Source organism: Alosa alosa, chromosome 13 (genome assembly GCF_017589495.1).
Source record: "Alosa alosa isolate M-15738 ecotype Scorff River chromosome 13, AALO_Geno_1.1, whole genome shotgun sequence".
In the NCBI taxonomy this organism is placed as follows: Eukaryota; Metazoa; Chordata; class Actinopteri; order Clupeiformes; family Clupeidae; genus Alosa; species Alosa alosa.
Window position 1 is genome coordinate 20,376,551 of NC_063201.1, and position 25,659 is coordinate 20,402,209.

At 43.6% G+C, this 25,659-nt stretch overlaps 1 protein-coding gene across 1 annotated transcript; it reads left to right on the top strand.

The window, feature by feature from the left end:
• The first annotated feature begins 541 nt into the window (after nt 1-541).
• On the top strand, nt 542-17,037 carry serinc2l (serine incorporator 2, like). The gene is made up of 10 exons (XM_048261299.1): nt 542-694; nt 2,334-2,495; nt 2,743-2,930; nt 5,324-5,403; nt 6,500-6,634; nt 7,206-7,375; nt 12,195-12,285; nt 12,988-13,138; nt 13,763-13,972; nt 14,959-17,037. Exons 1-10 carry the CDS (start codon nt 656-658, stop codon nt 15,095-15,097), a joined length of 1,365 nt encoding a protein of 454 aa, XP_048117256.1. The 5' UTR covers nt 542-655; the 3' UTR covers nt 15,098-17,037.
• The last annotated feature ends 8,622 nt before the right edge of the window (nt 17,038-25,659 follow it).

Sequence of the window (25,659 nt, forward strand, 5' to 3'; positions counted from 1 at the left end):
AACAAGTTCAGTCCAGTGGGCAAAGAAGAAGAAGAAGACAGGGGATGTTGAGTAATCTTATAGTTCTATCTTAGACCTTAAGTTATAGTTTTCTATCTTAGTCCTTATGTAGGCTGGACAGTAAAAAACTGAACTATGTTTATGATGAAGGAATAAGAAATGGGTCATGTTGTTGGTCTACTTACAGGCTAGCCTACTTGCTGTGCTGTGGCATGGCATAGAAGGCATAATGTCATCCTCATCGTGTTCTCTTCATCCTTCTCCTCATCATCATGCTCTTCTTCTTTTTCTTCTTCCAGCTGAGGGCGCTGTAATGCCCTCCCTGCAATTTTGCGACAGTTACAGTATTAAAAAAACTATTTACCGTCGCCATTCTGTGCTACATGTCACAACCTTTTAGGTAGCCATGAGAAATGCAACTACACTTATTTAAAACGGTGTGATATAGCCTAACATAGCCTACTTGTCTGTACTGAGATCAGTAATGTGATAGTCTGAAAATGCCTTGATGACGTCCTTTCAAGTCACATGACTGTGAGCTATCTCATGCTCTCACAGTGATACAGGAACTGGCATAGTGTCAAACAAGTCAGACACCTGACGGTCGGTGACCGATTGTTTCCCGATTTAAGACAGTGGTCAAATCTGTTAGAAGATGGGGGCGTGTATGGCTTTATGTTCACTTGCCAGCTGTGTAAGTCTCAATTATAATGTATCTAATTACGTTGGTCATTTCGCATGGTTGCAGATGGCTGGCTAACGTTAACTAACCACCACAAGGCTAACTATTAGCTAGTCAGATTTAGCTTACAAGGTTGCTAGTTGATCGTGCACGTTGTTGTGGTTTCATTTTTTACGTGAAAATAACAACGTTACTACATCTGATGCTAACCTAATTCCAGGCTGTCGATGTGAACCTTGATGAGTTTGATGGATACTCACGTTATTGAGATAACGTTAACGTTAGCGTTTGGTTAACTACGTAAACGGTATTTATTGTTCGTTTATGTTAACCTCGACTAAAACAATACTGTTTCATTAAAATTCTGATGAGTGGATAATAAAACCTTAGCTACCGACAATAAACCAGATCCAGTAACAAGCTTCTAGATAAACACAAGCTCATCGACTAAAATGCAGGCTAGCACTACATAAACAACTTCCTAGATCGACGTGCAAATTTATTTTTAAGGTTGTAGTGCTCATATATATATATATATATAAATATAGATATCCCATCATCATACCATCATAACACAGTTAACAAACAACTTTAAATATCTAATTTGTGCAAGTTAGACGTCACTTTCCGTTTACGTGGTTATTATGTTTACACATGGGTAGCTTATGAGTTTTGCATATGGAAAACGGCGAGCCAACAGTGGCGGGTATTGACAGGCAGAGGATATGTGGACCTGTCACTTCTCATGGCTGTGACGGCTATGTGGATGTACTGGATCTTTCTCGCTTCCTTCCTCATGATTTGGACAGCAATGTCTATGCACTTTACTGTTTGTACTGTTAAAGCAATCTAAGAATTTAACACAGATCTAAACTCATTAGCCTATTTCAGTATTTTTTATATTTATACTAGCCTCCCTCCTTGATTTTAATCATTTGAGCCTAATTTAGATATGCAAGCAATAGGTAGCAATTATAGCCATTTTGTTTATAAGTAACAACTGTATCATGGAAAGCCAAATGTCACAGTAGTGTGTTGAGCCCCCCAAAGTCATATGGTAGCCCGCTTAGTTTTCCCACAGCCTCTCATTCTTTTCCAGATCACAAGCAGGCACGATTGTTGGCATGTTCCATCTCAAACAGGAACATGGCCAAACAGGAAATATTTTAATATCTAGATCATGAATGTCAAAAACAGGAAGTTCAGTTGCTTGTTGCCAATTACCCCAAACAACTTAGCCTGCCTAAGGTCTTTCATACACATTGTTTAGCGAGAACTTGCAAAGGGTGCTGATGATAAACCTATGGCTCATCATTGTCAAGAAAATTCTGTGAAAATATGTGTTGTCATGATGGTGATGATTTAATGTTCATCTCGGTGAAATGTCTAGGCGGTCAGATTCAGCATAATGGCACTATTCAGTGATTATTGACAGGCAATATCAGATAAGTCCCCCTTCGGTCTGATCTTTCTGTTCTATTCTTCCATGTCTCTATCTCTGTCTATCCTCCTGCCTGTGTTTACCCCTCGGCTCAATCCTCACCCTTCTGTCTCTTGCTGTCTCGTCTATGCTTTAACCTCTCCCTGCCTTGTGCTGTCCTCCTGTCTCACGCGTCTGTCCCATCCCTGTCCCCTTCTGTTGTGGCTGTAGGCCTCGTGTCTGTGTGGCTCGGCGCCGTGCCTGCTGTGCGGGTGCTGCCCCTCCTCCAACAGCTCCACCATCACACGGCTGGTCTTCTCCTTTTTCCTACTCCTGGGCACACTCGTCTCCATCATCATGATCCTGCCTGGCATGGAGACAGAGCTGCAGAAGGTTGGCATCCTCTCCTCTCCTCTCCCCCACTTCCTCTTTTTGTGTGCGTGTGTGTGCACATGTGTGGGTGGGTGTGTGGGTGCGTGTGTGTGTACGTGTTTGCGTGCATGCTTGTGTGCATGTGTAAGAGGGTGTTCTCTCTCAGATAACCCTAGTCTACCCTTGTTGTGTTTTGACTTTATGTTATGTTTAATTACTTGCAATGTGTTTAATAGCCTGGAAACCTGGATGATTTCCTCCTTCACAGATTCCAGGTTTTTGTCAAGGAGGCACCTCTATACCGGGTCTAGAGAATCAGGTCAACTGTGACGTGATCGTGGGCTATAAGTCAGTGTACCGGATGTGCTTTGCGATGGCTTGCTTTTTCTTCTTCTTCTCCGTGCTCATGATTCGGGTGCGCAGCAGCAAAGACCCGCGTGCTGCCTTTCAGAATGGGTAAGTGCATGGCCTGCACAGTCCTCACTGCACCACTCACATAACTACTGAGCTGCGTTAGTTGTGTCCATGTGAAAATATTATTATATTGTAATAATATTTAGTTATTTCGTCCCTTATTTTGAATAAAACCAAGTAGTACAACTTTATTAAAAGTAGAGTAGATATACAAATTATAAAAAGACATTTGATTGCATCTTTAGAAAGGTTTGAATCAAAATCAAGTCTGTACAAAAACATAATTTCTGTCAAACATTTATGTTTGGCCGGTCAAGTCTGACCACAAACACAACAGGCTCTATCGTGCACCTGGTGGCACAAAGCGCGACGCAAGGCTTATTTTTTATCTTACACCTAATAAGGTCAGGAAGTTTTCGCCATGTGCTGCACTTTTATTAAACCTTGCGCCCAGGGGTGTGGCAGTTATGATATAAGGTGTGATCTGGCACATGATCTAAAAATTGCTATCTTACACCCTCTAAAAATCATTATGCCACTGACCAAGAAAAACCGGGTCTATAGCGAAAGGCGCATAAGCACAGCTGAGGACGCACTGTCACAAGATGTAAGCAGCAACTCCTCTGCAGCATAAATATCCTTAGGATTTCAGTGTTTTCGATGGTAACGATAGTGAACGTAATTAACTGTGTAGTACTGTTTTGACCATGAGACCATGGCAGATGCATGTAGGCTATACTTTACTAGTCACAAAAACAGGTTTTAGTAAAGCAAGGTTTAGGGGAATCCCTGTTCCATACGGTCTCGTATGCAAGCAGATTCCTTCAAATGCGCCGCTGCCTATCAAAATACCGATGCGCTGTTTGAAGTTGCATTACTTGCTGTTAAAGTGCCCATATTATGAAAAAGTCACTTTTTCTGGGATTTGATGTGTTATTGTGTGTCTGGTGCTTTCAGACGCATACAAACTTGGAAAAAAAAATACCCATGCTGTTTTGAGTGAGATAAGGGTTTCTGGATGTATCCTGCCTTCAGCCTCCAGGGTGAGCTGGTCAAAATCGGCAAGGCTTTTGACGTCACAAGCCGAAACATTTCAATATTCCCACCCTTCACCTCCTTCATAGGGAAATTACGTTACGTGAATATAATGGAAACCTATGGAACTGCATCGAAGTGGGCAGGGAAAAGGATTTATACTTACTAAATCGTTGAACAAACGTGAATAAAAGGCACAAAATAAGGTTGGTGTAAGAGTTATCTGTTTGTTCATGGGATTCATTCTAATTCCATCACTTACATATTTCCTACAACTAGGTGAGATAGCTAAGCTTATGTTGTAGGCTGCTGAAGTGCCACCGTTAGATAGCTAGCTAGCAAGCTAACCGTTTTACATAGAGATTATGGTAGGCTAAGTGTTAGCTACGGGCTATACTATATAAAACGAAGGTGTAGTAGATGTTAGGGGATTTTGAATTGGCGTGTTTCAGACGTTGCATAATCAACACCCCACCTCTCCACACCAAGCCTACAAGTTCAACTGTTTTTTAAGCCTACATATCTCAGAAAATAATGTAGAGACAAGCTTAAACCTTTGCACAGTAGTTGTTGGGTAATATTTAGCATTATTGACATAAAGTATGAAGCAAAGCCAAGATGGTCAGGCTAGGCTGGAGGCATTTGTTGATTTGGCACGAATGACCCTGGTAACAGTTAATGGAGTGGGGCGTGGGTAAGTGAGCAGCAGCTCATTAATATGTAATGAGCAGCAAAAAACAGCACACTTTGACAGGGACTGAAAAAGAGTGTAATAGAGGTAGGTAAAAATCTTTTCCTACAAGCTATTTCCAGCAAACAACTTCAGAAACATGTTTTCTGGAACTCATAGACCTATTTTAACTTGTTGAAAAATAGTCATAATATGGGCACTTTAAAGGCGTGGCCAGTCCACATTCACTAATTTAATGGAGCGATTTTGTGATCAAACGCTGCGGCGCAAAAAGGTTGTTCTTACAGTATGTTTCTTAATCAGTCATGGGTGTGTTTTGGGCGTAACATCCTTTAAACCAATGTAAATTACATCTGTCATTCCCTTTAAAGTGCCCATATTATGACTATTTTTCAACAAGTTAAAATAGGTCTATTATATAGGTCTATACTTAAAAAGTGATTTTTTCATAATATGGGCACTTTAATGTCTATGAACTTTACGCCTCTAGCCATCCGTTTATGATCGCCAAAATAGGGCCCAACAAGTGTAACCAACACAATATGAGGATAGATTAGAAGAATCTTGGCTAGAGCTAGGCTTTCAGTTTAACAATACTGTGATGGTGGTCAGTAAATTTTACCATACATCTATGCACCAGGAACAAATAATCTTAAACCCTGATGTGTTGCCTCATTAAATAAGATGTTTTTTTTTTTAACCTTTACAGATTCTGGTTCTTTAAATTCCTGATCCTGATCGGAATCACTGTGGGGGCTTTTTTCATCCCTGATGGAACCTTCCACAATGGTACAGAACCTTAAACAGAGCTCAGGCTCAGGTTTTTCTTTTATGTTTAAGGCAGTCGTTTAACAATTTTCAATGTTTGTTTTGAAGCCTTATAACAACGATGTGTTTGGAGACCAACAATTTCAGTGAAACCAAAAATGACACAACACAAAACCAACTTTTCTACTGGATGCCAGCCGAACTAGGCTACAACTTTTCAGAGTAGTCAAAAAAATAAGGGTAACATTTATTTAGGTAGGTTCTTCTCCCGGCTTAGTAAATGAATAACAAGAGACTGCTTGGGTACCAGGAACTTATAGTCCACAGCCCAAGATTAATGATCACAGGAACAGGCGATTCATAGTGGAATATATGCCACTGCAAGGTAATGAAAGCATTCATTTTTAATGGATTTTCCAAAGCATACATTTACAAGCTCAAGTTGAAATAAGGGCTATTTTGTTCTCCTTCCATGAATACGGTGTACAAAAATAGTTTGAGATTGCAATATGATTACATAAGTCCCCACTGGAGAGATCTCTGTAATAACGCACTTACTTCACAATGGGGGCGACATAATTGAATTATTTGCAAGTCTTCATTTCCTTGTTATAAAAAAGGAGGTGTAATTTCTTTTTAATGTGTGTTTTTAATAGAAGCTGTTGTGTAATGCATGAAGAAAGCTGCAGCAGAAATAGGACATCATATTGTTCTCCCTATTCTTTTGTATTTTGCAAAACAAACATGTTGAATCCAGCTGTCACATGGAAGCTTTTCATAGAGGACTGTGAAGAAATGAAACCTCACCCAACTCCTTAGAATCCTTAGAGCCATTGAACTTTTCCCCTATTCGCTCTGTGTATCATTTACAATGATAAAAAAAAAAACATGATCTAATTTAAAACGAATACAGTTAAAAGTCAATATTTGAAGAATGACTAAAGAAAGTCCATATGTAGTTAAAAAGGAATTTCCTGTAATTTTACTTATTTACAGTATATCCTCTTTTATCTCCCTCTCTCTCGCTCTCTCTCTTTCACTCTCTCTCTCTCCCTCTCTCTCTCTCTTTCTCTTTCTCTCCCTCTCTCTCTCTCTCTCTCTCTCTGTGGCCGTGCAGTGTGGTTCTACTTTGGCATCGTGGGCTCCTTCATGTTCATTCTCATTCAGCTGATCCTGCTCATAGACTTCGCTCACTCCTGGAACGAGATCTGGGTGCGCAATGCAGAGGAGGGTGGCAAAGGCTGGTATGCAGGTATGGTTTATCGATGACTGGTGACTAGGGCTGGTATGCAGGTATCGTTTATCAATGACTGGATGCCGTTTACTGGATAGATCTCAGATCTAGAGACTGCTGAGGAGGCCATTTCAGGGGTAGCCTGCAGTTTTCCATGACGTGTTTTTCATGAAATTCCCATTGGCTCAAGCAGATTTTACGTTGGGTGCTTTGAACCAACAGTTTTCTGGGTGTAAATCAAAGTAGGAAAAACAGATGTTAATTAATTACCTCACCGTCCCAATTCCTGCATGCTTCATAGGAATTCAGTTGTGAAACAAATTGAAAAGCTTTAATTCCTATTCTCCAACACATTTCACCAATATCTCTCTCATATACACCCTTAGCTTGATATTTTTTCCCTGCCAAAACAATCAGCTGTAAATCATTGTTTTGGCCTTCCAGGCAGTCTCACTGTAGCTGCAATTTTGAACTGAGCTTCAAGTAAACCTAAAGGCATTTTGATCTCTGCTGCTCATTCTGCACTAAAGAGGAGGGGGAGGCCAAACGCAATTACTGTTCATCCCTGGGTCTCTCTTCTCTTCTGCAGGTCTTCTCATCTTCACTGTGCTCCACTACGCGCTGTCTTTCGCTGCCGTGGTCCTGTTCTATGTGTACTACACCAAGCCGGACGACTGCACGGAGCACAAAGTCTTCATCAGCCTCAACCTCATCTTCAGCATCGTTGTGTCTGTCATCTCCATCCTGCCCAAAGTTCAGGTAGTCCCTCTGGAGTCTGCTCTTTGCCTTACAGCCCATGCTTCATATAGACCCTTTCATTCTGATCCTAGAGGATTTCAGGTTGAAACGTTCAAAACCAACGCAGGTACTTTGAAATGAAAATGAATTAGACTTTAGTGACCCCCATGTTACCATTAGCTCAATGTATTTTGTGGAACGCACATGTTTGTTTATGCAATTGAAAGGGTCCGTTCTCTTATGTACATGAGCCTTTCAAAACATAAGCTGAAATCAAATTGCTATTCTGTGAGGAACCATAGCCTTGTTTCGATATTAAAACTTGTTTATTTTCTTTTCTCTTGTTTATTTATCTTCCCTTTAGCTAAGTGGCGGTCATATAGGTTTAGTCAGATTTTTTTTTTTTTTTTTTTTTTTTTTTTTTTTAAGCATGCCCAAATTTCCGTCCAATGATTCCCGGGACACTGAAAGACCGGGTACCGCGAAACTTGGTGGGCATGTAACCCCACATGGATAGCATGGAACCATCGTTTTTCGTTTTGATCTGTAGCCCCCCCGCTGGACTGGACCCCTCGAAAGGAGGGTAGGGCAAACACAGTTTTCTGTGAATATCTCGAAAACTGTAGGGCCTAGGATGACCAATTTTTTCCGTATGTTTGCCTCCAGGGGTCATGTTAACCCATTCCATGTGCACACATGTGCATAAACAGATACACACGCACACATATACATTTACAGTAATCATACGTATGACACATAGTCACACAGTAGACATATGTACGCATGCATGCACATGCACAAACCATTTTTTTTTTTGTATGTTGATCTCAAGGGGCCATGTCAACCCATTCCATAACCACTCATTTCATGTATAGCGCCACCTAGTTAAACACAAAAAGTAAAATGAGGTGTTGTAATTGAAGGTATCTGTGACCTAACATAGTCAAAACTGCACGAAATTGGAATTGTAGGATCATTATGACACCCTCTGTATGCACGCCAAGTTTTGTGGAATTCCGTTCATGGGGGGCCACACAATAAATTAATTTATGTTACTATACACCAACTGGCCTGTAGGTGGCGGGAGACAGTTTTCTGTGAATATCTCGATAACCGTGGGGCCTAGGAGGTCCACCTTTTTATGTATGTTGGTCTTAAGGGGCATGTCAACCCATCCCATTACCACTTATTTCATGTATAAGCCACCTAGTTAAAAATTAAAAGCAAAAATTAGGTGTTTTCATCACAATATCTCTGGCTGACAAGGTCAAAACTGCAACGAAATTAAAAGTGTAGGATCATTATGACACCCTCGAATGCATGCCAAGTTTTGTGTACTTTCGTTCATGGGGGCCTTACAATAAAATAATTTATGTGTACATTTAGTGACGTGCACCAACAAGGATTCCTGACACTGAAAGACCGGGTACACAAAACTTGGTGGGCATGTACCCCCACATGGATAGCATGGAACCGTCATTCTTCGTTTTGATCTGTAGCCCCCGCTGGACTGGACCCCCGAAGGAGGGTAGGGCAGACACAGTTCTCTGTGAATATCTTGAGAACTGTAGGGCCTAGGATGACCAATTTTTTCCGTATGTTTGCCTCCAGGGGTCATGTTAACCCATTCCATGTGCACACATGTGCATAAACAGATACACACGCACACACATACATTTACAGTAATCATACGTATGACACATACTCACACAGTAGACATATGTACACATGCATGCACATGCACAAACACACATACGCAGGCAAACACACAAGCACGCACATACACACACACACACACACACACCCACACATAAACATAAATTTGTACACGCACACATGCACATAATTCAAGAATTTTTACCGCCATCTACTCCCTGAATTTTTGGTCATTGATACCGGGACACCCGAACCACCGGGTACATGCAATTTGGTGGGTATGTAGCCCCACTAGACTTTTACGGAAAAATTTCATTTAGGCCCCGGTACCACCACCAGCCCCGGCTGGGCCCCGAACTGCAAAAACAAACAGTTTTTCCTAAATAACTACCTGAACCGTGGCACTGAGGATGAAGAATCTTTTATGGTATGTTGGTCTCAAGGGCCCACATCAACCTGGCTCATAATCACTCATTTGCATTTCATTTTACCCCGGTAAAAATGAAAATGCAATATTATTCTGCTTTAATTGCCCCTATCTTCAGTTAAGATGTTCAGAACTGCACCAAATTGTATGTGTATGATTGACCTGGCATTCTCTGGGGGTATGCCAAGTTTCAGAAATTTCATCCATGGGGGTCTAAAAATTAGGTTATGTGTACATTTAGTGACTGTACACTCATTGGCCTGTAAATGGCGGTGCACACATATACACATGCACACACACAGGCACCCACATACTATCGGGTATTAGAACGGCCGATACATAATTACAAATTCAGTAGGATTAAAAAGAAAGCCAAAATAAATATTCATCATCATCATCATGGCTGCATTTTCAGTATTGGCGATAAGTAGTCGCTTGTCCACTAGATGGCGATCGTTGCAGTGAGACGTAATTTTGTTGGAAGTTAAAAGTGGGCGCTTCCTACAAGGACTGTAATTTACCTCAGCGGACATCTATTAAGGATAGGGCGATGTTCACATGAAGTGTAATTCCCATTTCTTCTTGAAGTTGAAATAAATCTGAGGATGTTTATCGGACATGCTTGGTTTTACTGCAGGTAATGCGTTAATCTTGTAATATCAATAAGGACCTAGGTAATGTTACCGTTAGCGTTAGTTGAGTGATGGAGGCATTTGATTGATTGCATTTGTAGAAAACTATAAATGCGGTTATACCAAGCAAATTGATAGCAGCACTGTTTGTATCTTTCGACTGTCATTTATTGCACGTGCTACAAAATCATTCTGTGCAATGGAAGATTTACCAACGTTACACCGGTCTGATACAGTTTTGCCTATACATGCGTGAGACTGAGACGCCTGTTTATTTTGTTTTAAGTGCGTGCATGGTGTGAGAGGGGAATCGATGTGCTTTGATTACAGCTTGGTAGTTGTAGTCTTGTGAAATTAAAAAGCACGTGTGTGTGAAGTATCCAAACAATGACACCTTCATTTCATTATGGCTGCTTTAGCAACACACCTTAAGCTACTGTGTAGTGGGTCCCATCTAGAAGTGGCTACTTCATTCGCGCTTTCCTTGACTCATGGAACTGCTTGAATGTTATTAAATTTTTTCGCCACGATATGGCAGTTTAAGTCCGCTTGATACTGTAAGGCGTAAGCCATTGGTTTCCAAAGGAGATTTTATTAGTGTCGCCAGCATAGCCTATTGACAATTTATGTTGTAAATAGGCCTACCTTATAATCCTACCTGTAGCTTAGGGAAGCTAACAGCTTTCTATTAGGATCTAGTTTGTTAGTTACCGCTTTGTCATAACTCCCTGATGCATTTTTGCATTTAGAATAGCCAGAGCGTGTATATCTCAATCGAAAATTAAACAATATCGGTGCCTATGGACTAGGCTGGGTGAACCCAGCCTGATCTGCCCGCTATTTATTTTTGATTTCTTAAAAGATTGAGCTTGGTCTGATGAAAGCCAGACTAGCCATGGACCTCAGTTACACAATGCAAGGGAACATGAATCAGCCTATATTTGCACGAACAATAACGGACAAAAGCTCTTCAACTTTGGCCCGTTAAAATGTGTATGAACAGTCTAGCGACGCATTTCATCAAGGCCCATTTGGACATGTCAGTTATTTGCACCACTGGTTAGATGTAAAACAGCATTTCGTTTCAGACTAGGCTACTGTTACTTAATTTGTGCATTAACAATAACGTTTCAGACTACTGTTACTTAATTTGTGCATTGACAATAAAGTATTACATGAACTAAAGATGACTAAAATCTTATGTAGAAGAAGAAACATTCACAAAAAATCCATCCATCCAAAAATGACCTTTGTTTTTGATAGCTGTTGAAAACGGCATGGAACTGACAGAGATGTTTTACACAAAAAATAAATAAATAAATAAATAACATTATGCTGATACCTTTTGCTTTTCCCAAATACAATATAGCCTACAGGTGTAAGTGACCTTTCATCAATCCAGTTGCAATGGATGAACTGTGATTAACTGCCCTACTTGTGATTGTTTAGAGATTTTAAAGGTTTTATAACAATGCTACATCTTCTTTGGCTATTCTACAATCTATTCACCTTTTCAGCACCAGTAGGCTACTTTCTGTGCAGCACACACACTCAGGCATGCCAAACAAGCATACACAAAAGTTTCAAGAGTGGGGGATGGAGTAAAATATGGAGACAAATTGAAGTGTGATTTATTTTCGCGGAACGGATGTACAGGACTGAGCGGCGGTCATATTTTGTACCGCTATGCGGTACATCTAGTTATGGTCAGTAGTAATGGGGGGGTCAGCTCAGATTCCTTACTGTGGGCACCAGTACGGCTCCCTCGTCCAGACACCACTGAGCGGGTGGATCAGCAGAGGTCACAGTCAGTGTCTATGTTGTCACTGTGGAGACGCATACAGGACTATTGTACATTTGAATATAAAAAATAAATACATTTAATTTGGCAGTAGACATTTTGGGACGGATGTAGAAAACGTATAGAAACGTGATACTGCTTCAACCTTCTTTGATATAGATCTGTGTTCACTATGAAGTGAAAGGACAAAAGGTGAATGATCAAAGACAATATAGGTCATGTGTCTGCACACTAAAATAGCTCTTGTAAAACAGGATTGATTGACCAGCATTTGTGCACTTTGCTCCTACTCAGTGTGTGTGTGTGTGTGTGTGTGTTCAACAGGACAGTTCCCCCCAGAGCGGCCTCCTCCAGTCTTCCATCATCACCCTATACACCATGTACGTCACCTGGTCGGCCATGACCAACAATCCAAGTGAGTAGTCTCTCTCCCCTCCCACCTTCCTCTTCTGCCTCACACAACCCTTCTTTACCACTTCTTCATCCTCTCTCTTCTCCATCTCTCATTTAAACTCACTCCAGTCGCTCATACCAGTCTGGTAAGTGGTCAGTGTGTGTACACAGTAGGCTGCTTGCTTTTATGACCGTCTACAGCTTGTACAACACGTGCTTGCGCTGTCAAATCATGTGGATAGTTGTCTTGTGATGTTTGTGTTATTTGTGCACAGCGACCTTAAAAAATTGTCAGTTTGCTCAGCAGTTTTATTTTAATTTGCTGAAATTATATCTGACATGCATTTTTGCTGATTTTCAAGGTCTCACTGTGTGATGTACCTGATTGGTAGGAACGCTCATGGTTGTATGTGACGTGTGTTTTTTATTAGGCCAAAGGTAATGTAGCATTGTGCCACTTAACTCTTTTTGAGGTTTTTTTTTTTTTTTTTTCTTCCAGCACAGAGTACAGTATAGTACATGTTGTCATTCAACTTGGATTCATATTTCATTGATACAGTTGATTTTCTGACATAGAATAATCAAAATGTCTAATTGAAAAGAAAAGAATTACAAACACAAACAAATTGATCAGTTAATTGCATTTACATCTTTTTATAGCACCATTGGTGTAATGGATAGATGCATAGTGCCTGAGCTGTGTGTGTGTGTGTGTGTTTCTCAGACCGTGAGTGCAACCCTAGCCTGCTGAGTCTGGTCTCTAATGTGAGCGCCACTGAGCCCCTCCCCACCAGTGCCCCAGGACAGGTGCAGTGGTGGGACGCGCAGGGCATCGTGGGACTGGTCATCTTCCTCTTCTGCACACTCTACGCAAGGTGAGCCCTCAGCCGCTGTCTAGCTACATAGCCCTGTCCACTCCTGTACTGCACACATTCAGTGGGAAACACACACACCTTTGATGAGAGGGGCATGAGGACAGACTGGACAAAACACACCCGTAACCCTATGCAAGCACACAAAGGCTACTGTCCACACATACCCTCTTTAACCCAAGCACACAAGGGCTACTGTCCACACATACCCTCTTTAACCCAAGCACACAAGGGCTACTGTCCACACATACCCTCTTTAACCCAAGCACACAAGGGCTACTGTCCACACATACCCTCTTTAACCCAAGTACACAAAGCTTATTATGCGTACACATGCAAACCATCACCATAAACATAGCCACACTCACCACTCACACTACTGAGTCCACGAACTCATACACATACACATTTGTGTGCATGCAGGCTCCTACCAAAAAATGCATCAGCAAGCGTGTCGTAGGTCATTGTGGCAACTTGAAACCAAGCCAAAAGGATTGCTGACCTGTTGGTTCTGAAGGATGTTTCCATGTTCCTCTGTCGTGTGTGTGTGTGTGTGTGTGTGTGTGTGTGTGTGTGTGTGTGTGTGTTTGCATATGCCTTTATGTGTGTGTGTGTGTGTTTCTGCAGCATCCGTTCGTCAAGCAACGCTCAGGTCAATAAGCTGATGCAGACGGAGGAGGGACGGGACTCAGGCGGCAAGGGGGAGGTGGGCGAGGACGGCCTGATGCGTGCTGTGGACAACGAGGAGGAGGCCGTCACCTACAACTACTCCTTCTTCCACTTCCACCTCTGCCTCGCCTCCCTCTACATCATGATGACCCTCACCAACTGGTACAGGTGAGCACCAAATAGGACACTGAGAAAGAGTATGAACGAGAAAAAGGACGAGAGAGATCGATAGTATGATAGATACAGAGATAGAACGATGGATAGAAAGATAGATATATTGCATTGGATCACAAAATGCATGGCCAAATAGGACAAAGAAAGAGGATAGATAGATAGATAGATAGATGAATTGATTGATTGATTGATAAATGGATAGATAGATCGTAGGGGTGCAAAGGATCACAAAATTCATGGCTTGGATTGTATCAAGGTTGTTGGTCACGGATTACATCAGTTTTTGGATTATTTTTCCGTGTATCTGTCTCTTGATTTTCTCTGTGGAGTTCCGTCACTCTGCATTTTTACTGCTTTCCCTCATTCAACCTTTTGTCTCAAAGATGGTTTGTGGGTAACAGTTGTTTTTCGTCCCAGTTGCTGTGTTTGCGTTAATTTCGTTGCTATGTTTGGGACGTTGTCAAAGCAACATAACATTCCCAGACCAAACATTGGAACTGACAAGTCTTCAAGATGTGACTTGCACTGTACAGAGCCCCTTTTCACCTTCTGTTTATTCATTTCTCTCCTTTCTCCTGCAACTGTCATTTACGCACCCTTTGGCTTTTCGCACTCTGCTTCTCTCTCTTTGAGCTATTTCATCTTGCACTTCCTCCTTGCTTTCTCTCTGTTCCTTTAACATTCTCACTGCCCTCCTAACGCTCCCTTTTGCATTTCTTGTCTTTGATTTCAAATCTTTTCCCTCTTCTCCATTTGTCACCCTCTCATCTCTCTTTTCTACTCTCTCTCTCTCTCTCTCTCCCTCTCTGTACCCGTCCTCATCCGTCTTTCTATCACTCTCTCTGTTTCTGTCTGTCACCCACCCCCCATCTCCATCTCCCTCTGCCCCCTCACCCTTCTATCTTCTAACTTGATCTCTCTCTCTCTTTCTTTCTTTCTTTCTTTCTCTCTCTCTCTCTCTCTCTCTCTCTCTCTCTCAGTCCGGACACGAAGACCCACGTGATGCAGAGCAGCATGCCGGCCGTGTGGGTGAAGATCTGCTCTAGCTGGCTGGGCCTCGGCCTCTACCTGTGGACGCTCATCGCCCCGCTGATCCTCCCCGACCGCGATTTCAGCTGAGCAACACACTTACTCACTCTGTTTGTGTGTGTGTATGTGTGTGTGTGTGTGTGGGATGTGGATGTGGAACTGTGACACCTCCTCTCTTACTCAATGTTATATTATTAACAGTCTGTGCCCAAAGCCACCAACTTAAGGGATGTAAAAGGTTTATTTTTTGTATTTTTTTTTCTTCTTACTGGCAGTAATCCAGGAAAGATGTGTCAGTATGAAATATGAAGCATTTCATCCCCAGTTATTGGAGTTGGTATCATAAGTATTGTGTCCCGTTTATTTTCTACACCTGGAGAATGTGTAGGCCCCTTGAGAATATTGATTGTTTGTAGCAGACTTTTCTGTTATTAATTTATGGTGCACAGGTGCTGAAAAGTTTTTGTTTTACTGGAACATTATAATCTCTTTTTTATTACCTCTTTCAGAGGTGTTACTGAGCTTGCAATTACTGTCTTCATAGATAACAGGAAGCTTTAGACACTGGTACTACACAATAGCCACGTTACTACACAAATATGCATTCAACAACTGCTGCTAACTAGACCTAACCAACTACCTGAAGCATTCTCTCTCTCTGTCTCTCTCCCTCTCTCTCTCTCTCTCTCTTTCTCTCTCTCTCTTTGTGTGTGTTTGTACAGAAATCTCATCTCTTTTTTTGTCCCATGCAGCTCATAGCATTTCATGCATTTCAGTTAGCTCCCTTATAGTCAGTTGTCCATTTCAGCACTGTGTTAACTGTGTCATGATGGCACATAGGAAATCCCCTGGGGTGACCTTTGGGGGTCCCCACCCCCCGTCCTCACCTCCCCTGGGGTCCCCCTGGGGTTCTGTTTTGTAAGGGGTGTTTTTCACCTCCACTCCGTCCAGTCCCCCAGCGTAGAGCCTCATGGAGAGCCTGTGTGTGTGTGTGTGTGTGAGAGAGAGATAAGGCTGGCATGACACGCCCTACCCTCTTTCCCCCACGCTGCACTTGGAGGCTTCTCTGAGGGAGAGAAGAGAGGGTGAGCTAGAGAAGGAGAGAAGCCAAGGCCAATCTTAAATCTTGGGAGCTCTACATTTCATCTCCTCTAAGTCAAACATTTCATCACATTTCACATGGAAAGGACACATGGAATATGTGTGTGTGTGTGTGGTGTGTGTGTGTGTGTGTGTGTGTCCACACACCATGCTGGGTGTACATTTGAGCACTACCAGGGCAGACTAATTTTGTCTCTGTATACAGCAGTGATGTCAAAGGTGAATAGGGAAGTGATTGTACGAATTTAAAGGCAATCAGTTTTTAAGGTCTTGAAGTTTAGTGTGATTGGTGGTTATAGTAAATGTTTGTGATTGAATGGTTGGTATGAAATGATTGCAATACATAACGTTAGTTGTTTTAATGTTTTGTTTATGATTTAAGATTGAGACCATGCACTACAATATTAAAACAAGGAAGAAGGAATCATTCATATGTAATTTTTATGTCATTTTTATCTTTCACATAATGAGTCATGCCATTTCCCATTTGATGCCTTTATGTTTTATATACTATATACATTTCTAAAGGATGTACATGATGTCTTGATCATCTTTTAATATTGTTTTGCTGGAAAACAATATTGGGAAAATTAGTGATTTATTGATGTTTACACCGTTCAATTGGACTATGTTTGGAAAATATGAAGGTGCATTATAAAATAACCCAATTAACATAGCACCAATAGCACTGTACTGTGGAGATGCAATAGAAGCATGTCTTGAGTATTTCGGTTACATGAAGAATGTGGTGACAATGACAATGTCATGACTAAACGTCTCATAAGCATGTGAGCACTAACCGTCAGCAACAGCAGCAAGTAAAGTTCAGATTATTAGAATGACCGTAAACAGTGTTGTTGATATTGCTGCAAGTGCCTTCTTTGATAATAATAAATCATGCATAAATAAAGATGACTTCATCCAATTCATCTTCATTTACTGTCCTTTTTGTAAACTATGTTTGAATATTATCACTGGGGTTGTTCATGCAGCTATATGAGTAAAATGCTACATATGGGATCGTTCGTTCTGCCCTTTTGTATGTTTGGGCCGGTGTATGTGTACAGTGTGTTATATTAGATTGTATGGTACATGTTTTATCAATTGTCCACTAGGTGGAAGTAATGTTCTTCCCATGATAAGATCATAATTGGGGTTGTGATAGGACTAGGAGAGGCTGCTGCATGTGTAGCACTGTTGCCAGACTATAGTGAACATGTCAGTGGTGCGATCAGATACGTCTCAGTGGTGTATCCAGACTAACTTAGCTGATGCTACTATAATCTCATGTATTGTTGATCACTGAAGTTTTACCTTTTTGGTTTGTGTCTCCCAGGATTTAACAGATTGGCATTCATTGATGTCATACGCTAGAATAATTCCTTGCCATCCTTGCTTTTGATATTTCAGGTAAGTAAATTTTAGCATTCAAACCAATTGAACTTTAGACTTTCCGTGGCATAGCACTGCAACCATATTTCTAATCATTGCCTGAAATCTGTGGTCCTTGTGTTTACCTTGTCTTTTGACCTTGATTATGTTTCTATACATCCATGTATCCAGGACTTGGTCTGTGCCGTGATATAAATCTCTAGTCGCTCCATACGGCTTGTTCCAGATGTATTACAGGAAAGTGAGGAATGCCTTGCCAGTTAAGGCCAGTGGAAAAATGAGAGCAGGGGGTTAGTCATACCAACTCCCAACGCTGAGGCAGTCTGATGGAGAGCAGAGTCTTTTAATGATTTCTCGGGCATCATAATAACTGTGTATGTGTGTGTATTTCCAGACTCCCTCATCTAACATTTCGGCTATGGCTATTCCTGCCAACCCCCCACTCCCCCACCCCAACACACACACACACACACACACACACACACACACACACACACACTCCCAACCCTCAGCCCCCACCTTGCGGGCCCTGTGAGCATGAAAACCATTAGTCATTTACAAGCAATTACTACGCTCACAACTGTGTTCCCTGGCCGGATCTGGAGCGGGAGAGAATTTTCCATCGCCTGTGCTGGCAGAGACAAACACAGGCGGGAGGCAGGGGGGAGCGTCTGGCGGCTCTTAAGGCAGGTTCTCTCCTCCCCTGAGAAGAGGCACTCGGACAACCAGGATCGGGGAGGGAGCGGAACGCACCCACAGGCTGGCAGAACAGAGGAAACTGATGTGTGTGTGTGTGTGTGTGTGTGTTTGGGGAGGGGATAACTCGAGAAGGGTGTGGACCACTGAGGTGCCCCAAGGAAGGTTGAAGGAATCCTTCCCATCCGCCCTATAAATACTGGCACGGTTGGGTTCTGTGGCCTCTTGTCGGGCTTCGCTGATTAGGCTCTGCCTGGTGTGTTTGTGGGCAGGTTTATCAGCCGTACCTCACCAGAAAATGACTGGGGAGGCTGTGTCGGTCTGGCTGTGTAATTATCTTTCACCTCGGCGTCCTCCATGGCACCAAATAAGCTATTTCAGCTGGTGGTATCTAGAGAAAGACAGTGGAGAACAGGATTTGCTTGTTATCACACTGATGACACACAAATGCTGTCCGAGCCATCAAATTGGTCATTACCTGCAAGGATTTCAACAGTATCCACAGGGCCATCATTGTTTTTGGTTTATTTGTGTGGTCGTTTTGCACACCAATATCAAAGATCCGTCTGTTGACTCGTATCTTATTTTAGCATTCGGTGTTGGGCAAGACACATTTAACGGGGCAGCACTTAGCTAATTAGCTATCACTGCCTGTGTGCAGTAACTGTATGTTATGACCGTGGCATAATCACAAACACATGAACCCAGAGAGTCCGCTTTAGGCTGTTGCCTGGTTCACAGTTTTGTTTTTAAACCCCCCCTTAATGCCAGGTTGAGGACAGTCTGGCCAAAATTATTGGTTTGCGATGAGTTCTAGCCAGTGCAGAGGGTGGTGAAAGCTTAAAACGGAAAGTTCATGGATGGGTTCTCTTTTTGTGAGGCATTGTACTGTTTAAAAAAAAAAAAAAAAAAAAGTCCCTTCTTTTTTGAGCAACTTGAATGTTTGCATCTGTGAGCTGTTGTGACACAGAGGGAATCCCTTGGGTGCACTGACCTTGCATGAACGAGTCTGTTTGTGTCTGTGTTGGGGTTGGGGGGTGGTATGATTTTGATTAGATTTTGAGGTCTTCAATCAAATGACATATTTTGTAACAGATGCCCTTCTACCTTTTAGTCCTTGTAGTCTTTCAAATGCTTTGGGGATTCCACTTTTACTTCATACAGCAACCTTGCACTCATGCTACATGTTGGGTATTATCATTAGAAATGTAGTCTTCATGTAGGAGTAGATGCTGACTGTTAGTCTGTCTTTTCCTTTGTTGTTCATCTTCTCTTTTGTTTGTGTTTTGTTTGTCTTCACACTAGTCTTCTCAGTCTCCCCCCTGCTGCCTAAAGTTCTGTTCTTGCTTTCTTGCCTTGCTGGCACATGGCCGCCTGTTGACTTTGGCTTTTCCCTCTCTGGCAGCAATGGGTTGGCATAATGTGCGTGGCCTAATTTGCCCAGTTTGTGCAGTGGTGGATGGCAAGACTTTTGCCCACCCCCACCCCTAACGTTACTCCCGCTTCCCCTGCTTGCCTGTCAGAGTTCAACAGCATTGTGACATTGCTCACTGTAGCATAGTGAAGAGCTTCCAGGAACTGGAGCAAGGTTCCATGAGTGTGGTACTGGCAAACCACAGCTAGACAACCACATAGACCAGGACTGAAGGGAAATAGCCATTTAGGTATAGAGAGGGGTTTGCAATGGCATGCTCTTTGGTAACTTTCCATGCTTTAACCAGGTCCTTCATATTGGCTGGGACACTGGACTTCGTGTGAGGTTGTCATGCAATTTGAGTTTCTGGGTTTTAAGCAAAGTACCCAGAGAGTCGATTGGTTTGATAGGTTGGAATACACACACTATAAAATACAAATGCCATTGGCTGTGGCAAAAACATTACAGTGACATCAGACTTTTACTTCTGAATCTGGGATAGTATAACCTACCTCCTCCTCCTCTCAAAATGTATTCTCTCTCTCTCTCACACACACACACACACACACACACACACACACACACACACACACACACACACAGAGAAAAAGAGAAAGCAGAGAGGACTTGCCTTCATGGTTCACTTCTGTCTGTTTTTCATGATCTTTTGCTCTTAATTTCTTCACTGTCTGGCCAGATGTACTTTGAGGCGTGTAAAAATAACCATGTCCTAAAGCGCTTTGAAAACAATCTGTTCTAATGTGTCTACCATCTCCCTCTCTGTCTCTCTGTCTTTGAATGATTTTTCCATTTACCTGCAAAACAAAACATACCCACTCAGGCTGTCATTATTCAGATTAACATCGTGTCTGACTGATGAAATATACATTAGCTACAATAACAGACATGCAACCAAGGAAACCGACATGCAAAATGAACTCCCACTTCCAGTCCTACTTTCACCAAATGCCTTCCTTCTTCCTCTCCATCCCTTCCTTCCCTGGGTCCTCCGATGCAGATGTTCTCTCCCTCTCTACTAGCATCTGATTGAATACCCCACCCCCTCTGTCTCACTCCCTCACTTGCCTCTCTTCACCTCTACTATTCCCTATGTTTCTCCTGCCAACAACCCACATTCACACATACACACACATACTCTCTCTCTCTCCCTCTCTCTCTCTCTCTCTCTCTCATAGACACACATACTGTACACACACCCTCTCGCTATCAGGCTGGCCTGGCCAGAACAATGAACAAGGGAGAATCGCATAAACAGACTAGTCTTGCCCGCTGCCACCCAAACACTGCTGGCAGTGGGGTTTGGTTGGCCCTGCCTGCCCGGCCCCTGCCCCGGTGCCATCCGCAGGCCTCCTCCACCACCACCACCACCACCCAGGGATGCACACTTCCTGCTTCTCTCTCTCTCTTTCTCATCTCTCTCTCTGTCTTTGTCTCTGTCTCTCTGTCTGTCTATCAATCTCTCTGTCTGTCTATTGTCAATTTCTCTCTCTCTCTCTCTCTCCAAGAATGTGAGATTTTCAAGAATGCTAGCATTCTTGAAAATCCACCAACCTTATTCATGAGGGCACTGAATCATTCACATGAAGTATTTCTGAAATTCTTTCATTCATTTGATATGGTTTGAACACCAACTGAAGGTTTTTGACAAAGGCCTGAAGTCAGTGTGTTTATATTCACATGAGACTGAGACTGAGATTCACATCAGACTGAATACTGAGGCATACTTGATGTGATCCACAGAGAGAGCGAAAAAATTGCAGTTGCAATCTCCAGGTAGAGGTCTGCGTGCGCCCGCCCATTCCCGCAATATTCTGGCCCCCTCCCGCCCACATCTGTAACATGATGTCCCGCTCCCGCATTAATGCGTAATTTTTAGTCCCCCTCCCGCCCACATCTGTAACATGATGTCCCCGCTCCCCGCGTGTCGCCATTTTAGTCCCCTCCCCCCCACATCTGTAACATGATGTCCCGGCTCCCGCGATGTCGTCATTTTTTAGTCCCCTCCGCCCACATCTGTAACATGATGTCCCGCTCCCGCATTAATGCGTCATTTTTAGTCCCCCTCCCGCCCACATCTGTAACATGATGTCCCGCTCCCGCATTAATGCGTCATTTTTAGTCCCCTCCCGCCCACATCTGTAACATGATGTCCCGCTCCCGCATTAATGCGTAATTTTTAGTCCCCCTCCCGCCCACATCTGTAACATGATGTCCCGCTCCCGCATTAATGCGTCATTTTTAGTCCCCCTCCCGCCCACATCTGTAACATGATGTCCCGCCCCGCGATAATGCGCCATTTTAGTCCCCTCCCGCCCACATCTGTAACATGATGTCCCGGCTCCCGCGATATCGCCATTTTTAGTCCCCTCCGCCCACATCTGTAACATGATGTCCCGCTCCCGCATTAATGCGTCATTTTAGTCCCCCTCCCGCCCACATCTGTAACATGATGTCCCGCTCCCGCATTAATGCGTCATTTTTAGTCCCCCTCCCGCCCACATCTGTAACATGATGTCCCGCTCCCGCATTAATGCGTCATTTTTAGTCCCCCCCCGCCCCACATCTGTAACATGATGTCCCGCCCCCCCGTGTAATATCGCGCATTTTTAGTCCCCCTCCCGCCCGCATCTGTAACATGATGTCCCGCTCCCGCATTAATGCGTCATTTTTAGTCCCCCTCCCGCCCGCATCTGTAACATGATGTCCCGCTCCCGCATTAATGCGTCATTTTTAGTCCCCCTCCCGCCCGCATCTGTAACATGATGTCCCGCTCCCCGTGTCGTCATTTTTAGTCCCCCTCCCGCCCGCATCTGTAACATGATGTCCCGCTCCCGCATTAATGCGTCATTTTTAGTCCCCCTCCCGCCCGCATCTGTAACATGATGTCCCGCTCCCGCATTAATGCGTCATTTTTAGTCCCCCTCCCGCCCACATCTGTAACATGATCCCGCATTAATGCGTCATTTTTAGTCCCCCTCCCGCCCACATCTGTAACATGATGTCCCGCTCCCGCCCACATGGATTCAGTTTTTCTTTCTGTCTCACAAAAGGAGCACACACACCTGAGAAAGACTGCCAGATGTGATTTTAAGTGTCTTGGTTCTGAATGAAGGGTAGGCCTACCTTTCTTTAGAACGGCACTAACAACTGAAGTAGGCTAGTCTAATGCCCTCTTCCTCTGTCATGCTTTCGATTACAAGTTTTGACAACAGACAACACTACTTTAATCATTTCCATATTACATTTTACGCACATATTTAATTTGCAATGGATAATATGCAATGGATTTCTAGTAAACCATGCCTTTTGAGAGTCATCGATATTCAATGCAGTGTATTGTGGGATAGGTAATTGCCGCCCATGTTTGGTGGTGGCCGTGCTCTCTGAAAATGGCTCCATCTTAGCGGCAGTGCAATTAGAGTGACTTGCACCACTTTGCCAGCGCCCCTGTCACCTCAGCGAGCCACCCAGCCATGAGATCAAGGCCCGAACGGAAATGGCGGCTTTAAGACGCAGTGCTGGAACTTGTTCAAACGCTCATGAGGGGCTCAGAGTCGCCGAGGTGGCCCAGCTTTTGGAACTCCACTTCCCCTCGCGATCCTTTTGGTAGCGGCTCAGCGGGATGTCAGAATTTCTCTCTCTCTCTCTCTCTGAGAATTTGCTTGTATAGAAAACCCAGAATAAGGATGGAAAAAACGTGATTTTGGAGCCATAAATCACATAAGGACTGACCATTTCCATCATCAAATGAGGCAGTGGAAACCCCAGCTGCCTTGCCTCTTCATCTTCCACATGAAACCGCTCATCTAAATGTTCAGGCCTAGACACCAGGCCCGCCAAAAACCTCGCTCTAATTGCCAAATGACTAAAAAAAAACTGTCAGTGGCGTAATTATGTTTTTAGTCCGGGCACATTGGATTATTCAGTGAGAGCAGAGAGGCAAATTGAGTTTGGTGTGGGTTGGCACATGTGCACTGGGAAACATTTATCCAGCATTAGCTGGCAATTAGGCTTGGCGAGGCACAACGAAGCTGGTTTGGTGTTGGCATTATGTGGAGGTTGGGGTACGGGTGGTCATAGGCTGCTGATGCCTCCACTGCCCAGTCGAATGCCCACCCCGTGCCCTAGTTAGCCAAGGTCACTCCCACACAGACCTCTTCATCCAGGAATGCATTAGCAATTGACCTGGGGTCAGTTTGACTTTTTGACTAGTGTGATTTTGGCTACTGTTGGAGTCACAGGTACACAGCCTGAATTAATGCTTGAATGCAGGCCTAGGGGTCTGTGTTCAAGGATTGTGTGTGTGTGTGTGTGTAAGCAAAAGTGGCAGTGTATGCTTTGGAGCTGTTTTCTTATTTTCTATACTGGAACCATAGAAATAAAATATGAACTTTATGAGTTAAATTAAAGGCAATTATCCATTAAGTTACAACTGTTGTGAGGTTTTAATTCACAAATATTTTTAGGGTATCTTGGATTGACTACCACTTAATAATTCTTGCTTTTAAACCGATTCCCTGGGATTGTCCCTCATATATATTACATGCTCTATCCCTCTCTCCCTGTTTTCAACACTTTTCTTACTCCTTTAATTTCTCCTGATCTCTTTCTCTGTTTTTTTTCAACATCTTTCCTTCTCTTTTGCTTTGTTTCCTCTCCCTCCCTGCTTCCCTCTGTCCTTCTCCATCCTGGAGTCTATGTGCGTGCGTGTATGTGTGTTTGTCTTTGTGTTTGTGCGTGCATGTGTGTGCTGTGTGCGTGTGCGTGTGTGCGTGCGTGTGTGTGTGCACGTGCGTGTGTGCGTGTGTGCGTGCGTGTGTGTGTGTGTGTGTGTGTGTGTGTGTGTGTGCGTGCGTGCGTGCTGAAAGCAGGCTCGGTTGGCTCCAGAGGCAGGAGAGCAGCTAATGCAGTTATATAACAGCCAGCACAGCCGTCGTCTGCTCACAGAGGAACATGCAGGCAGCGCGCTTACATAAGCCTGTTAGGATCATATTGTCGCCGCGTGGAGCGCTTACACTGAAGTGTGTCCTGCTGTTGCTCTCGCATTCTCTTTTTTCCTCCCTCCCCCGCTCTGTCCCTCACTCCCTCCCTCCCTCACTCACTCACTCAATTTGTTTTTTCCTCTCCCGTTCTTTCCATCTTTTTTTTCTTTCTCTCTCAGTGGATCTCCGGTCGTCTTATCCCTTGTGGGGGGAGAAACTCACCCCGCAAACAAACCCGGATAATGGTGTGGTCTGGGGCGGACCCGGTGCATATCTGGGGTGGACCCGGTGCAGATCTGGCACAGGTTTGGAGCAGAGTCAGAACCAGTGCCAAATCAGGGCTGTCTCATCCCTTCAGATGCAATCAGGAAATGTACAAGATTCCTCACAGTTCACAGGGTGCATGTGTTGTCTGGTTTGGGATTAAATATTTTTGAGTGTGTGTTACACAACCACAACTGTGCAAGTTGCAAGACTCCATTAATTAAAAATACAACTGTTTGACGAGCTACTGTACTTTGTGAAGTCACCTACCCATGCATACTCTCTCTCTCTCTCTCTCTCTCTCTCACTCACTCACTCACTCACTCACTCACTCACACACACACACACACACACACACTACTTCACTAATACTTCTCAATGCACTGCACACATTACCAAACACACATATACAAATATGCCAACCATGCTCTGAGAGGCCTAAATGTCACACCCAGCATGCCCCCTACTCTTACTCAGCTGTGTGGCAGAGGCTGCACCCCCCCACCCCCCACCTGCACCACGGGGCACCAGTGCCTGAGCAGCACACTGTGACAGCCACTGCCAATGACTCACCACCTGGGTGCCAGGTGAACTTCAGAGCCGGGGTTTTCAGCAGCGAGCAAGAAGGCCCCCCCGGGGTGCTGTCTGATGTGGCTCCAGTCACAGGTGCAGCGGCCCATGCCAACACAGGCTGGATGGGGGAGAAGAGGACAATGTGACTACTGTATCGCCATTCTACACCACCACGTAGACTAGAGGTTGGTGTTCAGGTTAGTGATATA